This window comes from Excalfactoria chinensis, chromosome 2, assembly GCF_039878825.1.
Source record: "Excalfactoria chinensis isolate bCotChi1 chromosome 2, bCotChi1.hap2, whole genome shotgun sequence".
In the NCBI taxonomy this organism is placed as follows: Eukaryota; Metazoa; Chordata; class Aves; order Galliformes; family Phasianidae; genus Excalfactoria; species Excalfactoria chinensis.
In genome coordinates, this window is record NC_092826.1 from 30,596,208 (window position 1) to 30,618,010 (window position 21,803).

The 21,803-nt window shown below is 42.2% G+C and overlaps 1 protein-coding gene across 1 annotated transcript; it reads left to right on the forward strand.

Annotated features, from left to right (window-relative positions):
- The first annotated feature begins 527 nt into the window (after positions 1–527).
- On the forward strand, positions 528–2,606 carry MSC (musculin). The gene is made up of 3 exons (XM_072329683.1): positions 528–1,092; positions 1,627–1,718; positions 1,849–2,606. The coding sequence occupies exons 1-2, from the start codon at positions 574–576 to the stop codon at positions 1,711–1,713; spliced, it is 606 nt and encodes a 201-aa protein (XP_072185784.1). The 5' UTR covers positions 528–573; the 3' UTR covers positions 1,714–1,718; positions 1,849–2,606.
- Positions 2,607–21,803: the final 19,197 nt, after the last annotated feature.

Below are 21,803 nucleotides of genomic sequence, written 5' to 3' on the forward strand. Positions count from 1 at the left end.
GGACGAGATCTTTCCACCTGTTGTAGTCATTAGGTTCTTTTCTATTCTGCGAAGTGGAACTGTTATTCTGCTTAACTGCGCGCAGACAGGGCCGGGAGGGCAGCGGGGAAGCAACGTGTTGCTTATTCATCCTGGGAAGAGGCGGTGTCTGGGATGCGGTAGGGATGCGCCTCGGGGGCTCATCTTGTATCCCCCTGTTGAACGTTTACCGAGCGTTCACCCGTCCATTCCCTAGCGGGAATCTCCCGCAGATCCCGATACCCCGCAGCCCACGGGGCGGCCCCGCGCCCCTCCGCGCGGCGCCGCTCCGGGCGTTGCGGGAGGCACCGCCCCACCGCGGGGCTCGGCCGGGGGCTGCCCCCTCCTCCTCCCCCCGGCCCGGCCGCCTCTCGGCCCCGCTGCAGCCGCTATATAGCGCTGTGCGGGGGCGCATCCCCCCGCCGCGCCCCCCGCGCCCCCGCACGGACTCTCCGCGGCGGGGCCGCCCCGCGCTGCCCGCAGCCGCCTCGGCCGCCCGCCCTGCCGCCGCCGCCGCCGCCGCAGCCGCCGCAGCCGCCGCCTCCCCCCGGGGCCATGTCAACGGGCTCCGGGAGCGAGGCGGAGGAGCTGCCCGAGATGGACCTGCGGGCGCTGCAGCTGGACTACCCGGCGGCGGGCAAGCGGCAGCCCCGTGGCGAGCTCTACCCCTCGGGGGACAACTCCTCGGCGGCGGAGGAGGAGGAAGAGGAGGAGGAGGAGGAGGAGGAGGAGGAGGACGGCGAAGGCAGCTGCGCGGCGGGGCTGGCGGGCTGCAAGAGGAAGCGGGCGAGGGGCAGCGGCCCCGGGGGCAAGAAGGCGCCGTCGGGGCCGCGGGGGCAGGCGGCAGAGGGAAAGCAGTCGCAGCGCAACGCGGCCAACGCGCGGGAGCGGGCGCGGATGCGGGTGCTGAGCAAAGCGTTCTCCAGGCTGAAGACCAGCCTACCCTGGGTGCCGCCCGACACCAAGCTCTCCAAGTTGGACACGCTGCGCCTGGCCTCCAGCTACATCGCGCACCTCCGGCAGCTGCTGCAAGAGGACCGCTACGAGAACGGCTACGTGCACCCCGTCAACCTGGTACGGGATCCCGGCGGGCGGACCCGGGAGCCCGCAGTCCGGGCACTGCTGGTGGTGCTGCCCCGGGTGCCGGGTCCGGGCGGGTGCTGGCGGTCCGGGCAGTGGGGGGAACCATAAAGAGGTCAATTCCTCGGGTATGAAGCAAGTGTCGCGTCCGAGGAAGGAGCATTTCACAGTCCAAAACCAAGCGCCCACGAGGGTATGAAGTTGGCTCACGTAGCGTTTCCGAATAGTATCTAAGTCTTGTATTTATAAAACGATGCCAACACTTGCAAAGCAAGATGAGTGTTGCATGCCTGATGAGAACAATTTGTTGCTGACCGTCGCAGCATTACGTGGAGCGTTTCATTATAATGAAAATAACGTAATGAAAATATTTGTTAGAGGAAGTCAGCTTGCTCGGTGCTTCCCGCAGGGACTAAAACACGATGACGTGTTTGCAAGCGAGGCAGAATTAGACATCTCTCAGTAATAAAGCTCTGGTTTCACACTAGGATAAACTTTCTAACGCCAAATCCCTCTTTTTGCTTGCAGACTTGGCCATTTGTGGTCTCAGGACGACCCGACGCTGACACCAAAGACGTCTCTGCCGCCAGCAGATTATGTGGAACTACCGCTTAGTCAAAGTAATTTTTTACCTTGTTGATCTTGTTTTTTATGGGCTGGATGTTTTTAGGAGCTGTGATTTATCGGCTCAAGATAAGAAGATGGGGACCAAACCCCATCTCTATGTGTTAAATCTGTGTTTCCCCTCAGTTCTTTCCCTTAGAGCTCTGAGGGAAGTCTATTTAAAGCAGTAAAGGAAGGAGACGCTGGAAAGAAGAGCTGTTGCGAACTGGCTGCAGTCGCTGAAGTCTGAGATTTGGAAAAGCCCTTCTTGTGCTTCGCCATTCGTGCCGCTGTCTGAGGACCTGTTGTTCTGAGGTTATCAGACAAATGGAAGAGGAAAAGAATGATATAGAATTAACAGCATGGACCAAAATGCAACTCTACAAACTAACCCCAAACAGTGTTATTTGTATTCTAAAGCAAAGCAGTATTTTAGAGTAGCTTTGAAACTCAGATTTATAATATATTTTGATGGCTTTTGTATTCATGGGTCAGGTTTACTGCAACTATGCAATAAGTGTAACCATACTTTGTTTTTTGTCCTTTCAACCGGAGTTTTCTTGAAAATATGTAAGCAGCTACATTCTGCATTTAGGCTGCCACCCAATGGAATGAAACTAATTCCTTTGGTTATGCCTTGAAGTGCCACGTGTAAGAATGTGGGGCTGTCCCCAAGATGTGGCAGAATTTCCACGTCTTAATATGGAAGAGAAATTCTGCACGCTGAAAGGCCAGAGTGCATGTGCTGTAAAGAATGAGTCGTGTGATGCTGCAATACAGCAAGGATTATTGACGACGTATTAAATGTTTCTTCTGTACTGCTACGCTTCTCTTATCGATAAGTTTACCCTCAAATGAGTTCTAGTGATGTTTCTTCACTAATCCGAATGCTGTAATAAAAGGAAGATGCCATCAAATAAGTTGCAAATGTAAATAACTTTATTTTTTTATAAATGACATTAAAAGCTTGGTTACAACGACTTCTGGTGCTGTGACAGTGTGTGGCTGCTTTAATGTAGGACCACCTTTGCAGTGCAGATCCTTGAAAACTGCTTCTGTAGGCACACCCTCCTCCTCCTCATCTTTTGAGAGCAGATACATCTCCAGTAACAGACAAGGACACTTTCACCCCAACCTGCTCACATAAGGTAACAGTACTATGACAATCAGCAGGGAAAAAAAGAAACACAATTTAATACCCTGTGGAATGTATTGTCATAATCTTTTCTTTGAATCGGGAAAATAAACAGATAAGTAGATAGGAAAATCATTTCAGTCAGTTGCTCTACTTCACAGCATGAAAGATAGCACAGTTCTTTGCAGTTCTTCAGTGTCCCTTTTCCACCTGTAGTTTTGCTTTTCTTTGTGTTTGTGCAGTGGGATAAGCAGCTGAGTTGTTCTAGTTGGAAGCAGACTTTTCCTGCTTTAAGAGCAAAACACCTGAGATAAGGTTTTCTCCTCTGAATATATTCTCAGAGCTTAATTCACAGTAAGAAAGAAGGCTGAATTGCTCTGGAGAAGAAAAGGCCTCCTCTCCTTCATTTAAGTAGCCAGGAAATAGAAGCATTTTCTTAACAAGTATGAGTTGAGCCTGGATTCAGGTCATCTTGCATTACGGATTTCTGTTTTCAAATACTTCCTAGAAGCCCAGGACTGGCTTTTGGTAACATTTTTTCATACAGATGAACCACAGAAAAGTTTTCTTTTCCCTGAAAGATATGAAATAGTCTGTAGCCACCAAACAACAGAATGAGAGCTTAATCCAGGATCTGCTGAAATTCTTTTCTGTGATTTCAGGGCAAGTTGTACTGAGACTGCAGTCTGATCTATCTTCCAGTTTTACCCAGAGAGACGCTGTGAAGAAAGGGGCATCCTAACTGGTAGTTGTGCCACGGAGGGAGGATCCCAACCAATCTATAAAGCTATATAAAAAGAAAACAATATGAACAATAAATCAAAAAGGAAGGACTTAGAGGAAAGCGTAAGGTAAAAGAAAACTCAAACAATATTTATCTGAACCCCAGAGAAAAAATTATTCAGCAGTTTAACTAAGGTGCCACTTGAGATCACCTGAGCTGTGATACTGAGCTGTTTTTGGCCTCGATCCCAGCTGTAATTGGCTAATGACTCCAGGAGATCGGAAAAACAAGGAAAGCGTGGAGAACTTTACACAGTATAGAAAGGTCCATGTGAAATGATGGAAAAAAATGTTCAGGGTAAGTTCCCAAATATGAAGTAGTTATGTTAACTAAATACAGTAGGCCAAAATTGGGGGTGAGGAGTGTGACATGAAGGCAAACGTATTATTGCTTCCATCCATGCACCATACTACATGCTCTCGTAATCCTTGTGTGTGTTTGTAGCTACGAAGTATATAAAAATATTTTCTTTGCAAAATAATGAATGCACTTACTGTCTTTGTTGCTGTAACAGATGCATCCATATGACGGTGGTACCCCAAGGGACTACTGCCAGTTTTAGAATAGAAATGCTCAACATTCACCGTTGAGATTTAAAGGCAAAATCAGGAGAGAAAAATGCAGCTTTTAGTAAGCCTCATTTCTTTGTTTCAAATGCCTGTTTATAGAGATACCTGTCATGGTGTAATTACTTATCTTAATATGTCAATTAAGCATGTTTGAGTTTCTCTAAGAAGGAGCGGTTCCAGTATTTCAAATCATTCATTTTAATCCTTGGGTTTATAATATAATATTTCTTTTGTAAAAAGTAAGAGAAGGTTTCTTCTTGTCTCTCAGTGAGAGGCGTTATTAGATTAGGGAGAAAAGAAGCAGAGGTAGATTTGTCCTGAGATGAGGGTTCAGAGAAGTGCCAGGCAAGCCACGTGTTCAGGCACACCTCACTTTCAAAACTACACACAAATGCACACACACATTACTTTTAACTCACAAACAGATGAAATTTAGATCTGCGCTTTATATGATCAAGATGCTCTTTTTAAGTATTAACAGATTCCATAGGGTTTTTGCCTACCCGACTGAGTAAATTCATTTCGTTTTCAAAGTCTGAGCGTTTCAATTGGATGTGAGCTATGTAGCTGGATGCAGGGGGGATTTAAAATGAAAAATCATCTTATATTTGTACAGTTCACAAACTTGGAAGCAAGCAGTTCACATACATTTCTATTATATTTGGCAAGTGTGTGTTCGATGATTATTTTGTTACATTAATGACACCTTTGTTCTTTGGCAGAAGGTACAAGGCGAACCCATCTTGTTTCCATAAAGGTGTGCAAATTTGGCTAGCATTGTTTTACAAATAAAATGTCATCATCTTTGTAATTCATATTCAACTGAGAACTGCTTCGTGTGCAATCTTAAACGCAGAGTACCTGCACTGACTGTCCTGGCAGACAATCAGGAGGAATGTGTGTCTCCCAAAAGTATGACTTTAAATTCATATAAATGTTGCATGAAATTATGTTTCGAGTCTGCTTGACATGGGACTCTGACAGAGCAGATCATCAGACAGAAAACTTGTGTCTCCATCGTGAGTCCATTCTTTTCCAATACATGTGTTTGCTTACCCAAGGAAAATACATCTCTCATACTGAGAATGCTAATGATTCTGAGTAAAAGAAACATAGTTTGCAATTAAGAAATACCTAAGCCTTACATTTCCCACTTAATAGTTTTATACACAGACTACTTTAAAACTTCCCAGACATGCTATGGATTCTGAACAGCGATTCATTTTTCCAGTTCAGTAAAGATGACTGTGTTAGAAATACAGTTGCAATAGAGGTCTCCCAGATGAATGAGGGAGACATTCATTTTAAAATCTCATTAACCATCTAAAAGTTCCTCCATCTCTCTTCATTGGCTGTAGAAAGACCCTAAAGTGACCGTTTGGAAGATTCAGCCAAAGATCCAACCTTTTAGGTTAGCCACCCAAAACTTGGTTGGATAAACCCTGGTTTAAATGACTGAACTTCATATGAGCCAAGGAAGATAAAAAGAAGGAAGAACTGAATTGTGGAGCTGTTCACCCATGTGAGCTTATAATATAACCAAATAATGGTTGCATTATTTGAATGAGACTACATGGAAAGCCATCCATTCTACTGGAGAATTTCCTCCACATGTAGCTAATTCTACATAAAACCGCACATGGATTTGGTGTTGCAGCACACATTCTCACCAAGGCTAATGGTAATTATGTCTAAGAATTACATTCCATTACTGAGTGGTCTTTACTACTCTCCATTCTGAGAGCAGTAAAGACCAGTGCACAGAGGATGGATGCTGAGCTGACTCCCTAACTTTCTAACTGCTTTGACCTTTGCCCATTCGAGGAAAAATATCATGTGGCACTCAGTGCAAAAGGTGGAGAATTCTTAGGAAGCAGTTTTTAAACAACTGGGAGAAGCTCCTCCATTATGTAGTGTCCCCACAGTACAGGACGATTAAGATTCAGGTACTGAGAAGAAATAGGTCTCAGTTCTTTTGTTGGTTCTGAACAGCTTTCAAATTAACTATAAAAATAATTCTTAAAATGCCTTATTTGGAATGCGGCACATGAGAATCCTGCCAGAGTTAGAATTCCTAGTAAAGTTAATCTTTATTAACACCTAATCTAGGTGTTCCTGCTCCAGCAGGGGGATCGGACTAGATGATTTTTTGAGGTCCCATCCAATCCCTGGCATTCTGTGTGATTCTGTGTGATTCAGATAGAATCTATCCAGCAAGATAAGCAAAACTGAGAAAACCTACTGACTGATAAATCACTTCTGTAATGCTGGTGCTGGTGGTCTGAGAGGGTCTGGGACAAGAAACATGCTGTCATACTATTTGAAGAACTATAATTAACCTTGATGATGTGATTGGGATTTAGCAAGCAGAGGAAATCACTCAACCCTCTCATGGTGGTGGAACTGTTTAGAAGAATTAAAATTTGCAGTGTCGAAAAGAATTCATAATGTTGCAAGTCTTCCAAGACAACAAAACAGGCGGAGCTGAAAATCTGAAGATATGAACAGGCACAAACCCAACCCAAGGAAACTAATTGCTCAGCATCTGGAGTGAAAAGTTGCAAGAACAGCAAAGGATTGCATCACTTCTTAGTTTACAAAGTTCAGTGCTGTGAACACAGGCAGCATGAACACAGCGGATGGAAAACAGCAGCATTAGCTTATGGGAGTTTTCATAGGAACAACAAGAATAAGCTATGTGGATAGGAATTCTGACAACAATTTGATTGTTCTTTAAAATTTATTCTAATTTGCTGTTATGGAAGAAGGAACAGTATTAACTCTGTAGATCCTAGTCAGTAAAGGGCAAAATTCAGGCTAGTGGAGGGCTACAAAGATGATGAAGGGCCTGGAGCATCTCCATTATGAGTAAAGGCAGAGTAACCTGGATCTGTTCAGCCTGGGGAAAAGAAGACTGAGAGGGGATCTGATAAATGTTTATAACTATCTAAAGGGAGGTGGGAGGTGAATGGGTGAGGCCAGGCTCTTCTTGTTGGTGCTCAGTGATAGGACAAGGAGTAATGGCCTGAAATTTGAACACAGGAAATTCTTATTAACATGCAGAAGAACTTCCCAATGGCAAAGGTGATGGAGCACCGCAACAGGCTGCCCAGAATGGTTGTGGAGTCTCCTTCTACGGAGATATTACAGATCCATCTGGATGCCTACCTGTGAGACCTATTGAATGGTACCTGCTTTAGCAGGGGGTTGGACTCAGTCTCTTCAGGTCCCTTCCAACCCCTGAAACTCTGTGATTCTTACTAGAATGTACCTTTAATGAGGGGCGATTTTGATTAAATGTTAGGTGTTTTTTTTCACTCAGAGCGTAATGAAGCACTGGCACACACATGCCCCATCCCTGAAGTTATTCAAAACCAGGTTAGATGGAGAACAGGGAAGTTTGTTTCAGTGTGTAGCAACCCAGGCCATGTCAGGGGATTGTAACTAGATGATCTTTAAGGTCCCTTCCAACCCAAGCCATTCTATGCTTGTAGTAAGGATAAAAAGTAAATAAAGTGTAAATGTTCACAGAAAATCTTGGTTAGCAGTAGCACAAGAAACTACTGTATTCCTTGAACATAAGCACAAAGGAGTTCAAAGCAGTTCATGTCCTGAGTACTATTCAGAGGGCAAGCTGTTTAGAGGAAAAGGGGACCAAAGTGAAACAGAAGTCTTTTGCAATAAGGAACTGAAAGATCCTGACTGCCCTGTGATTCATTTCTTCAGGGAAGTCCCTCTTGCTCTGTGAAGAAGGCTGAAGAGGAGTGGAGTAGTTCAGTGTTCTGGGAAGCCTCAAGAATACATAACTGCTAGAAGACGTACAATCTGTGGTCATCACGGGGAAAACAAAACCTATGTCACTTTTTTCTCCTGTAGAGGCAAGTCATCTTCCTCACAAAATAAACAGAGGCAAGTCATCTTCCTCACAAAATAAACATGCACATTAAATGCTTTCTACTACGAAAAAAAGGAGACCTTGGAAAGATGGTTAACACCAGATCTTTTTACTTGCTGAATATCTCATTGTTTTCTGGCATCTACATGGTCTAGACCTGTTTGCATCACTTTTGGGGAGAGAGTGAATATACGCCTTAATGGCATCTGCTCCAGGCAGCAATCTGTGATTCCCACCCCAAGTAGCAGAGAATGCCTTGCATCATTTTGTTCTGATTTCTTTTAGATCAGACAAATGGGCTGTGTCCATCTTGGAAACCACTTACATTACCCTTCTCTCTGTCCCACTGAGACATCGCTGAGGTTTATTTATTTATTCTTTAACTGGAAGGAGGCAAAATAATGAGATTACGTTACTGCTTACCAGGAAGGAGATTTGATGCATTACAGTTCTGAGGAATTGTATTATATTCCTAGGTGTGATGCTTTCATATGAGTATGCTTGAGATTTGCCAGGTTTGTGAGAACAGTTCTGTAGTACTGTGATGGTTAACCAAGGCCTTATCTCTCTATTTAGAAAGATCTCTGGGGCTGTCCAACTTGAGAATCATAGATAGGTTTCATCACAGGAGGAACACATATCACATCTCTCTGGGTTCTCCCCAATTCTTGCTGTGTTTTATAGGAAATAGAGCAAAATTTGCAGTATCTGAGAGAGAACTGTTTGGCTGGATGACATGTTGACATGGTGAAAATCAGAAAAGAAAGCAAAGAGAAAACATAACAACTTTCTGTAGGGCTACTGCATTAAAGCTTAGCTGCCATGCTGGTGAAGTTCTGTGCACCACAAAAACTGGAGAGATTAAGAGACCAAAATGTACAGGTAGACTGTTATAAGGAACAACAGCTCATGAATAAATCTGACCTCACCAGAGATGACAGTCAGCTGATACACAGAGAGAAATGCATACAATTAAGCTGTCTCAACCTTGGTGAAGATATTCAGATTGCAGGTCTAATAGTTTAAGGCATGACAATGATATTCATGAAGCATTAACAGACAGAGCTAAAAGGAAATTGGAAAGTCACAAAAGAGCTGAAAATTCTCGTAAAAGAAAAGCCTGAGATGCCTCATTTTGGCTAAGACATAACAATATGTCAACAATCTGCTTTGAAGATTATTTCTCAAGCCATTAATCATAGCAAAATACTTGTAACCGCAGGACTTGCTGCCTGTCTGTTTCTTACAGTAGCTTAGTTGGAGGTGTTTACTCATCCTGTGGTACAGACCAGAACAGTTCCTTTACCTTAGGGAACTATTTCACCTTTCTTTATATATTCTGTCCGATTATGATGCAAATTGTGTCGTTAACACCTTGTTCATCAAGCTTCAAAGATAAGAAGACATTTCCCACTTCCAAACTGACTAAAGCCCTGATGTGGGTGGAACAGCAATAAAAACGTCCTTACATGGCTTATAATTTTGGCACAGAGCCTGCACCATTCTCCCCAGGTAATGGCCAAGGCATACTTTGTGAGTCAGCAACGTGTAGAGGTCATCCGCAACACACAGTTTACATGATGGCACCTTATCGTGGAGGCTGAGCGCATAGGACAGAAGCCACCCCAAAGGACACTGGGCTTCAAAGCTTGGACAGCTTGGGTTCCAAGGGACAACACTTCGCCGTTCCTACTAGTTCAGACACAAGCTCTGCGCTTCCAGCTGGAGCCTCCAGCTCACAGAAGCTCCGCGGACCCTCATTGCCCCCTTTCGCCTCTTGCTCGAGTTGCAGTCTCCTCCGAGCCGTTCCGAGCCTCTCCACACAGCAGTGCAGACGAGCGGCTCCCAGCAGCTGTAATAGGGCGGGCGTTGTGCCATGGCCTCCAGGGCAGCCCCGCCTCAGTCTTCCCTCGGCCGCCCAGGGCGCAGCGCGGGCGCCACCCGGTGGCTGCCGCTCTGAGGTGCGCTTTGAGAGGCGGCCTGCTGGTCTGCGTCCTGATACAGAGTCCTCTATACAGCAGGGACATGGACCTGATGGAGTGTGTACAGAAGAGGGATACAAACATGGGGATGGAATAGCTGCACTGCGAGGACAGGCTGAGAGCACTGGGGCTGTTCGGTCTGGAGATGAGAAGGCTCTGGTGAGACCTGATAGCGGCCTGTCAGTATCTAATAGGGGATGTAAGAAAGAAGGGGACAAACTGCTTATCAGGGTCTGTTGTGATTGGACAAGGAGAAATCGTTTCAAACTAAAAGAGAAGAGATTTAAACTGGAAATAAGGAAAAAGTGTTTTAGGATATGGGTAGTGAAGCACTGGAACAGAAGTCAGGGCCATCACAGCTGTTGTGCTCCACAAGGGAGTATGCATGGGGCAGGAGGGAGAGGAGTGAAACACAGTCTTGCACAATGCAGCTCAGCATCTTTCAGCTACATGCCTGGTAACACGAAGCCTCATGTTCAGTTCCTGCAGGCCTGAGGCTGCCAATCTTTCAGCTGTGTCCAGCATAGCTGATGCACCAGAAACATCATTTTTCTTCCCGTTATTTCTTTGAACATAGGAATAAAAGAAATAAAACTTGTCCCATTGCTACTGTTCGTGTCTTGGAGCTGCTCATCCTTGCACAAAATAAACATTTTTTATTTTTTTTTTTTTTTCCCTTTGTAATGAATCCTGTTTTACATCAGGTCATCCTAGAAGCATTTTCTGTCTTCTATCTCCAAATACTGTATACAAGATACAGTCTGAATAGAGGAGAGGACATCATTGCTTAAGCCTGAAGGTCTGTATCTGATCAAGAAAAATTATGGAAGTATTTTCTTCCTGTTGTATCCTGAGACTGATTCAACAGAGATATAGTGACTGAAGCTAAAATCTGCTGGTATCTGATCAGTACCAGTCTGTAAGAAGAGTGGAAATGGCACTATGAAGATAGACGTAGAATTACTGTGTCTCTTGCTATACAACCATATGTTCTTGCTTGCTATACAACCATTCCAGAAATTCAAGATGTCTCCTTGTACCTTTTCAGTTTACCTCTGTGCTGATAAGCTAAAACCTATCTTGTCTGGAAAATGCAGTCATGAAATATTGCCTCAGATGATAACTTTCTGTCAAAATTCCTTCTGCCATCAATGTGTTAGGATTTATTCTAAGAATTCAGTACATTCAGCTTTTATCTCTTTCTGCTTTTCCAGTTCATGTTAGGAGCAAAAATCTTCTAAATAATTTTGTGTAAAATGATGATGATGATAATAATAATAATGCATCAGAAATGAATTTGTTCAGGTCCTGAGAAAATAGCTTCTCCCTTCTTAGCCTTTTTCTCTTCAGTATTTAAGCAACAAAGCATCCCTAGGAAGAGCCAGCTTCATTGGTCATCTTACCCTGATAGTTTATCACTATCCCTGCCCTGTTAAGAATGTGTTAAGAATGTGTTAAGAATGTGATGTTAAGGAGCAATTTCCTGGATAAAAGGAACTCTGTGAACCACTTCTACAGACTTCAAGCAATGTTCCTCGCACAGTGGGAGCATAGGTAAAATACAGATAAGAGGTGATGACTGGTCCTCTGATTTGTTTTGTTTTTCTGTGTTCTCTTCTGCCACTGCATGAAGAGGATAGACTCTGACAGCATCATTAATGGACTCTCCCCTACTTCTAAGGCTAGCTTTCTCCTTGTTGAAAACATTCTCCCTAAAAAGAGGAAATCTATCCAGACAAAGCTGCAGATTTCATCCACAGACAATGATTTGGACTAAAGATTTTGACTGCCTTAGATTGCAAAAGCCTTACAGAACTGGTAGTGAAGTCTTTTAGGTGAGCCCATTTCACACAACCCATAAAAGGTGAAAGTCTGGATGGCCTGTCTGGAAAATGAAATCAGGATACACAGTGCTCTCCTGTTTCATCCATCTCATTAGGCCTTTTAAACCTAGGACTGCTGATAACTGAGAGCATCTGAGAAAATGTGGAATCATTTTTTTTGTTTTCTTTGATTTTCCAGTTTTAAGTGGACTTGTTGAAAGACAAAGGAGGGCAGCCGTCATCCTTGGGAGGAGCAGAATGTATGACTTCCATATCAGTGTACCACTGCAGAGTCCCATGTTTCATTCACACAGCTACTCCCAGTTTCAGTCTCTCCATTTCTGCTTTGTGTTACTCTTTACAGTGAACTCAAGGTAAAAGTGCCTTTTATCCCATAATAAACTATTATAATTCACAGCTACAAATCTGTTTAACACAGCAGCAACCATTTACGTTTGTTGGTATTTACAGTTTCCCCGAAGCAATTCTGGCACTCTAATAAACCTTGTGGGATTAAATGCTCATTTGAGTGTTTATTATTTGCAGTTTTAGTCCAAGAAAAAAAAAGAACACATGAGAGGGTGTACGAGGTATTAACTACTTTAGCTGACTCCTTCAAGAGAAGAGCCATGCAAATCTATAGCTGCCTAAAATGTCTCGGATCCAGTAGATTCTCAGAATTTAAGCCTGTTCCTGTGGATGAGGAAAGTGAGGAAATAATAATGTGAAATGATTACAGAATATTCCTAAAGCTCTTTGTTCTTCAAATCATGTAATTTCCATTTAAATCACTGAGAATTAAAATTTAATCCCTGAAATGTTATGCATCTATGAACAAATCTGTCTTCTTAAACAGCAGACTTTAAATTTACCATGAAGTTTGCCAGTTTCCAATAAAGCGAGACCAGGTGATTTATTTGCTTTTGGATCGACAAGTAGTATACGCACAGTGCCTCTTTCCCATTTATGCCCTGCAAGCGTAACATTCATACACCTATTTATGCCTTGCAGACTGGAAGTAGTGAAGTTGCCGTGCTGTAACATGGTGGCATGAAAGGATCTCACTGTGATGGTGAAGATCTGCTGCCCGAGATCTGGATGTCTCAGAACTGTGGCAACTGCACATTGAAGTAATATGCCTAAACAATCGTTTCGTTTCCATTTCATGAAGTCTGGAAGAACTCAGTCAAAGAAATGGAGTAGAATGTAAACTTGTAAGGGACTATTTCTGAAGACTGGCACACATATTCTCTCATATTATAAAACTTTAGGTAAAAAAAGCTAAAGTTTTTATTCAGGCTAAATCGTCCCAGCTCACACAAGCTGCACTTCACTGCTTGATATAATGTTGTTCTACCTGAGTTCATGTCAGCAATAGGCTCGCACCACAGCACATCACAATTTGCTTTCCTTGACCTGAATAATAGCAGATATTTTAGAGTTTTAATATACTGGCTGATACTAAATTTCATTACCCTACCATTCAGGAGAGTAAAATAAATAAATAAATAAACAAAAAAGAATATGTTAAAACCCTCTGAACTGATTTTCAGCTTTTCCTTAATCAAAGAAATGCATTTTCTTTATAATGGTGAACAGTGAACAGTGTCTACATATCTCACCCAAATATACTAAATCCCACTGCACACTGTCCTGTTTTAATACACTACACTGAACTGTCAGTCCGAACAGTTTTCATCCTTCCTTTTAATTCTACCTACATATTTTGGAAGGAAGGCAAAGTAGTGAGAATTTTGGCGTGGAAGTAAAAAAAAGCTTAAGAAAAATAGCCTGCCAGCATTTCAGAATCCAATAGTAAAATAATAAACATAATAACATGCATCTTCTATTTTTTTTCATGTAAGGCAGAAGTATAAACCCCTCTACATGATATATACAAAAGAACATTTTAGAAATATATTACTCAGAAGTCTAAAGAAATAACGGTATATAAGCATCCAGCACCCAGAGGCTGGCATGTGGGAGAATTCAGCTTTTCAAGTGGTCAAAGGTTTGTAGTACTGTTCTGATACCTGAACCTTCTCCTCATTTGATGAATGACAATCTAGGATTCTCCGAACACCTACTGATCAAAAACCCAAAATCCACCTTCAGAGAGGATTACATCATTTTATCTGTATTGACTTTGCCTTCAGTCATAAAAATGGCTTTAGAGGTAAGAAGTTCCTGTAGATGGGTGTCCAATCTTACAGCTTGCCTGGGCCACACTGAGTGAAGAGGAATTGTCTTGGGCTGCATACACAAAGGTCGTTTTGCAAGTAATACCTACTCCATGGAAACTACAACTGATGCAAAGAGCACAATAACTATTCAATAGAGCAAAATCTCAGCTACAAAACACAATTTTTTAATATAGTCTCCATCATTAGCTATGCATTTTTACCTGCAATGAACAAGAACGTGCGTGCCTCGCTGATAAAAATCTGCACCAGCAAGGGTGACCCACTCTTTCTGTTGTCGCTGCTGAAATGTGACACCCACCACCTCACTGTGCTCATGTCCACTGTCTGGTCTCCATAAACATTCAGTATCAGTGAATGTCAATGGATGCCTTTTTTTCTACGTGGAGGAATTCAATTCCACACCTTTGCTTCAGACACACTTCCATGTCGGACGTCATTTTGTCAAACTGACCCTCTGCTGCCATCTGTCACATGGCAACAAAATCTAATGGAATATTGGCAGGTTCAGCCTCTACTGTCACACTGTCAACATCTGTCTCTGACACCATGGCTCAATATAATAAAATTGCCAGCTGGGCCAGGCTGCATGCAGCCTGCGAGCCATGGGTTGGCCATCTCCTTGTAGGCTATAGAGGAGGTGAGATGGAAATGGCTAAGCCAGAGAGAAAAGCTGTTCCACAGCTACCTTTGTCATTGTTTCAGTTTTATTCAATTCTACCCTTAAATCTTTGTTTTCGGTATACACTCGTGGGTAAATATCATCTATCTTCAGTCTGTAGCTAGTCTCGGTTTATTTATTTTTTTTGTTGCCACTTCTTCCACTGTTGTACTGTTCACATTAAAAGGACATATTAGCATCTTTGCATAAATTATAGGTTCTCATCTGCTTCCATTTCTGCAGAGACTAAGGCCCATCTTACAGAAAACAACTGCTTCCCATCTGACTTCAGCAAGGTATGACAAACCTGTCACTTTTTTTTTGTAGTTATTGTAGCAGCAGTGAAAAATAGTTGCATTATTCCAACTCATCTAGTCACAGCTTTTTATTTTAGCTTCAAGAGATCTTGAATTTCTTTTTTACTACCAAGGCGTTTTCTTCACTTATCAATATATTCTTTCTAGAAACTTCATAGGTGGGAAACACAGGTTGAAAGTATGTTTAGATTTTTCACTTCTCTGAGACTGTACAGAAAAAGTCAGTCTTCTCCTCTCTAATTGGTGATACAAATCCAGTCTTTCTCATATGCGAATGCATAGAAGCTGCACCAGTGACCAGCTGGCCTCATGGCCATTAAATCTTCTATTTCATCAGGCATGGGGGAGATAATGATATTTGAGCAGGAAAGAAGACATCCATACTGGAGATCACTTCTAAGCTACAAATGAGTGTAAGTAGTCTGTGCCTCAATTTCTTACTTGACAGCCATCTAGAAAATGCCCTCACATGACACTAGTATTATTTTTCAGTAGGAAGAAGATGTTATGCACAGTTTCTGATTGCAAAGAAAAAGGAAAATAAGATTCATTCTCTCTTGTAAGTGGTGAGCATAAAATATGAATTTGAAGTTGTGATATTTGAAATCTTCTATTTTGGCAGTGTTAAGCAAACCCCCTTCCTTTCCCTTCCCTTCCCTTCCCTTCCCTTCCCTTCCCTTCCCTTCCCTTCCCTTCCCTTCCCTTCCCTTCCCTTCCCTTCCCTTCCCTTCCCTTCCCTTCCCTTCCCTTCCCTTCCCTTCCCTTCCCTTCCCTTCCCTTCCCTTCCCTTCCCTTCCCTTCCCTTCCCTTCCCTTCCCTTCCCTTCCTTTCCCTTCCCCTCGTCTTTCCTCCCCTCATCTTTTCCTTTCCTTCCTCCCTATCTTCCTCCCTCCTGTTCTTTCCTACAATTACAACAAATCATTTTTCCAAAAGCTTTATCTTTCTACCATGTAGATGATCTCTTGGCAGAGGGCAAGGTTTACTAAAATGAAGTCAGATAAAAACTATATAAACTTTCAGTTTCTACCATTCTTCTCTTAGGGACATTGTTCTATGTACTACACTGCCCTGAGCCCTGTGTGCTGTGATCTGTTAATGTCATGTAATTCTTATTCTGCCCAGCAGAGTGGTGAAGAAACTCAAAATACAGACCCAAAATCATGCAAAATTAAACATTACAATATACCGAAGTGTTAGCACACTGTCAATGCCATAAGGTGTCTGCGGTCCTGTATGTTGAACACAGACATAAGCAAAATAGTTGTGGGGTTACTTTCTTCCTGGTGAATTAGTATATACTCAATCAATCATAAAACCTGACACTTAAAAATCATAACAAATACAGTGAATAAGAAGGTACAGAAACAAAACTTGAAAAAAAGAAATACAATATGAAGAAAAAGGGTAGACAAAGCGCCTCTGTTTGTGTGATTTTTGCTGCAAAATGAAACTATCAGAACAAAACTCCATACTGTTAGTCAAAGTTAAAGACAAATGTGAAAGGCAAAATTCATCTTAAGAGTGGTATTTGAATGTCATACAAATTGATGGCTGTAGAATCTGTAGGATTTGTTCTCATCTATCACTAATCCAAAGCAGCAGCAAGAATTTAAAAGCCTGCTTTAAGATGGTAGACAGAGTGACTTATTTAAAGTTCTTGTTTTCACTTAAATTGCATACCAACATGTAAGCAATGAGTCTTTTCTCTGTTTTCCCCTCTAACCACAGCCTATGTGTAAAACCAGGTAGCAGAAATTTTAGCCCACATCTCTATTAAATTGGGTAATGACTGTTCACCGTGCAGTTTTTGGCAAGTAGAGAGAGGGCAACTGTTCAACAAAAACAAGAAATTTCCTGCTGTATGTGAACTACTCATAAACACTTGAGCCCTGGCACTTTTTACTCAAACTCTGCAGGTCTCAGATGCCTAGTATTAAAAGACACTGCTAATTACAAGCAGTGTGGTCAAGGCAAATGTTTAGCCACACAGAACATTAATTGACACTGTTGTTGGGGAAAATGAAGGGCTGTGTGTGTGGGGAACTGTTTTCCCAGTGAGAAAGCCCAAGTCACTGCAGCTTTTGCTGTTTTATTCATATTTTCCCAGAGTAGGTCTAGATTTAGCCTGCATTCTCTACCTTAGAAGACCAAGGAGGGAACTGTGATTCCACAGTGCCTTTCTGGCTTCCCTGATTCAAGGTGGGAGGTAGCCTTCTAATGACCTGTTACCACCAAATTTCCACAGCCACCCTGGCCAGGTCTGTAGTTATGTGATGTCAAGGCTCGGTTCACTCCCTTTGCTGTAGTCCTGCTACTTTTTACCCACCTGTGCCTTTTATATGAAAGAATACCTTCTGACTATACCTCAGTAAACTGTGCTGGACATACAGTAGAAAAAAAAAAATAACCAGAACCTCCCATTCCTGTTTGAGGCACTCAGAGGATTTGTGATATCTGCATCCCTTCTTTCTGATCTTCATTCAGTATCACAAAGCCCATTTTTGGATACGAAACTTATTGTCTTGTTCTGGCTGCTTCTTATATAAGATGCGTCCATTTTAACTTTTGACAATACCTGAAGGCTCATTCAGACAATCTACCAGCTTTCTGTAAGAAATTAAGGACTGCTGCAGCACTTTTGGTCAATAGCCAAGAGGCCCATGAAAATGGGTTGACTGAGAAAGAAATAGAAGGAAGGTGTAGCAGTAACAACACTTCCAAAGAGGAAAAGCTGTTAGATGCAGTCCCTAAGAATTCCCCTACTCCGAGGTCAAGAGCTTGAGAAATTATTACTAAGAGACTTTTAGTTTACCCTGTTTGTTCTGTACCTACAGGTCTGTAGGAAGAGTTTTAGCTTTATCAAGAAAATGAAATAACAGATTAGCTCTCGGAAATCTCCATAGGAATGAATATCTTATCTAACCTAAAGGAGAAAATAGTTATTTTTGCTTCATTTCACAGGAAGAATTAAAAAGGTGACTGCCATTTTTTTTTTTCTTTGCACTGATTTTCTACTGTAAAGCAAGAAGAAACAACGTGTTGAGGAAGAAAGAGGCAAATCCCTCTGCTTACAGAGTGTCCAGTTACTTTGCACAGCACATAAGGTTCTCAGATTCAGCAAATTTCTAACAGGAGTCGTGGCTGATTGTGAAAAGAGAATGGAATGAGGATGAAGAAGGGACAACAGAGGCAGTTAAAGTTTAGGAATTTCATTCCTCCTCTTGAAACAGGCAGGACTTTATATTTTAGCCTCTGGATTTGGGGATAAGCTGGTCGAAGAGGGAACTGCATTTTGCCCAGAGAACTTGCAGAAATGAACTGAGAGAAACTAAGTGTTTTCTAAAAATGCTACAAATTTATTAATTTCTAACAGCACTGGATCTACATAATGACATTATAGCCTCATTTGGCCAATTCTGGTGTGAGAATGATCACATCTCTCCTGCGCAGAGCACAGCAGCCTCACAAGTGTTTTCAAGGCTGAAACTCCTGATCCCAGTGCAGATCTCCCTTTGTACAAGAGAGGGCAGCCGAGTCCCACTGATACTGCCCCAGAACCCGGGACATCTGGAAAATCTGTTACCTTATTTGTTACGCTTGACTGTAAAAATTACTGCATAAATTGAAAATTAATCTTTGTTCTCTGTTTTATGGGGGACGAGAGAGTACTCTGAGACTTCTTATGTTAGAAGGAAAGTCTCAAAATAAAAATCTTTGTTTTATTCATGGGAAATTTTTTGCTAATGTGATATAAATATGTGGGCTCCTTCAGTGATAAATGACTTTACAACTTGTAGTGTGAAAGACGAGCTGAATTAGAGACCCATGTCTGGACTGATCTCATCATTTCTAGCTCCTCAGCAGGAATTTGGCATGTGATCACACACTTCTCTTTTGCATCCGAAAATCTAGACACTATGGCCACTTGTGTCTAAATTCTTGCTGCTTGGGTTTATTTCATGCATCACTTCTGGGTCTTAAATGCTAGGAGATGCAGGCTTAGGCTGAAAGTCTGCATTGTCTAGTAGTCTGTCTCTGAGAGTGCTTAATAGCAAATGCTTAGGAATGGAGTACAACAAACAGGGTAACACACAGGAATTGCTGTCTGAAAGACCTTCCCACCTCCCATCAGTTTCTAGTCTAAAACAGCAACTTCTTGAGCCAGAGTTTGGACCTTGACAGCCACTCTTTCTTTCCCCTGAGGACATTCCAAGTGCTCAGTGTACCTGAGAACAGGAAGACATTTTAAACATTTTTGTTGTTAGATATTGAGGATTGTTTTGCTGTGTGAGACAGGCTTCCTTCACTCCTCAAATTTTCCTTCTTTCTACATTCCACATTTCTATTTTCTTTTCTTTCTCTGGTCTTTTTTGTTACATTCTTCCCAAATTTGTTTTTTGTTAAGCCAGCTGAGTCTTAGAATCATGCTCTGCTTTCTGTCATAAGCCGCAGCACTGAGACAGAGGCCTTATCCAAGATTCATTTCCACTAGAGTAGAGATATCTAGCTATACAAGAGATATCTAGCTATCATTTTGTCTGCTGGTTCCTTTTTCAATGCATTGCTATGCCCCCTCAATTCTGTCTGTTTTCTTTTTAATTCAGTATATTTTGTAATAGTTATTTCTCTGTTTCATGATATGTGTTTCAGGACTGTCCCCTCCAGAAAGAGCTGGAAATGAACTGTCCAATGAAAACCAGACCTCAGTGATCTGGTTTGCTAAGATATGGAACACTGAGTTTTCAGAGACTGACTGAATTGTCAAGAAATGTCACATCTCAATGTTGCATTATTATCTTTACAAAGCAGGGGAAAGGGTTCTTTCATTGCAGACTGAAGAAAAAGAAGAAGAAATGTCTCCACAACTTTCTCTCTCTTTTCTTTACTACATGACAAACCTGCCCTGCTCTTTCTAGTTGGACCTGGTAATTTTCATGTATCAGGGCCACCTTTAATCTTCCCCTTACATGAGTATTGTCTTAGTTGTCTAGAATACTGTATGCCATACAAGTGAAAGGGAAATTCATGAGTGTGGAAAAGTTGTATGCATCTTCTCCTTCTCCTGGCCTGTGACTGTTTTCTGTTCAGCTTCTGCCCCTAAAGCTTAAAGCTCCAGCTATCCAAACACTGTGTAAGTGCCTATGTTCTTCACTGCAGAGCTGCCTGCTAGAGACAGGGTTTTGGCATCCCTCGGTATTGCATCAGTGGCACTAATTTCTTTGTCAATTAGCATAGTTAAGAAATGTGCCTCCTGGATTTTTCCATCTTAAAGCAACTGCCATATGTGATAAGATGCTGGCAACATAGGTATTTCTGTGTACACTAATTACAGCATTAGTGTGATTTATGGATGATTTATGGATCAGCTAAACCACAGAGTTTTGGTGTGAATGCCCTGGTTAGTTGTGGAGGTGATGTGTTCATGGAAAGCAATGATTTGACTCTAGGACTACGTTTCAAACCCCCAAAGTTCAAATGGGTTCAGAACTTAACTCAAACACATTCTCACATTCCTCTATTTTACAGACAAGGGTAATGATCCTAAAAGCAACTGCCCCACAGCGTCAGTGGAGTGAAAAATTGAAGGGTTGTTTTCCAAGTAATCTGACTCTGTACAGCTGGATCAATAGTCAATATTGCCAGGGCTTGGCTGCCTTGCTTCAACCTAATTTTTACCATTGCAGGTCACTATAAAGCCCAATGTGAAAGAACCTCTGGGATCTGGAAGGGAAAAGATGACATGAAACCCAACTGGCTCTCAAAGCTCTCAGCTTATTCATAGACAATATGTATTGAAAATTTAGGCAGGTTGAAAAATTGGGTGCAGTTGATTCCTGGTATTCGCAAAGATACTTGCATGGTATAACTACTTCAGTGGGCAGAATTATCCTGCTACCACTCAGACTCGTGTCATTACCTGTGTGACTGAGTGCTGCCCAGTCTTTAAAGCTACATTTCAGCCATGCTGTCATCTAACTCTTCTATTTGTACTCTGTATTTTCCCATAAAATATTGCTAGAGTTGATTTTTCTTTACCTGTATCAACAAAGTCCCTTGCAAAATTGTCTAGTACATTTGAATTAAACTAATGAAGCCCTTGAACCACATGAATAAAATACTTCAAACTTTGTGCCAACGGGTCTTGAAAATGATTATGTGTGTCCCCTCACCATCCAGCCCCATGCCTTGCAAGCTTCTTTGATACAATGATGTTTATTTTCTCCTCTTTTTACCCTTCCAGAAATTCTGCTTCTGAGTAAGAGTGATGTAACCAGGGAGTAACCTTTGCAGCTTCCTCTGGCAGAGAGATGATGAAGGCACAGTGGGTCATGGTCTCTTTTGCATCAAGCAACTGCTCTACAATTGTCAGAAAGGTAAATACATCAGTCAGGACTTTATAAAGGTCAGTTCTGGATCTTACACAAATCAGTGCTACAAGCAGACACTCATGGCAAAGAAAAGTGGCCTCTAAAACAGCTTTGCCCTGCTCTGGGACAATTGCCTAGCAGGGACATGGAGTTGCCAGTAAAATGCTTTTATTGTGGCAGGAGGGGCTCATGGCCAGCAATATGTCATTGGTTTGTGACCACAGATGCCACATGGGTGGTGCAGACAAGCTCTGACTACTCTCAAGAATTTGTCCAAGTAGCTCTTTAGAAATTCCACCTGGCGAGACTTAAACCGTACCTTTTCAGGACATTGTCACCGACTTCCTCAAACATCTGTAAATAGCTG

What these genes read in the sequence shown, in the direction of transcription:
- MSC (XM_072329683.1), top strand. Translation starts at nt 574, where the DNA reads ATGTCAACGGGCTCCGGGAGCGAGGCGGAGGAGCTGCCCGAGATGGAC. An exon ending in ACGTGCACCCCGTCAACCTG is followed by an intron (nt 1,093 to 1,626) that starts GTACGGGATCCC and finishes TTTTGCTTGCAG; the next exon opens with ACTTGGCCATTTGTGGTCTC.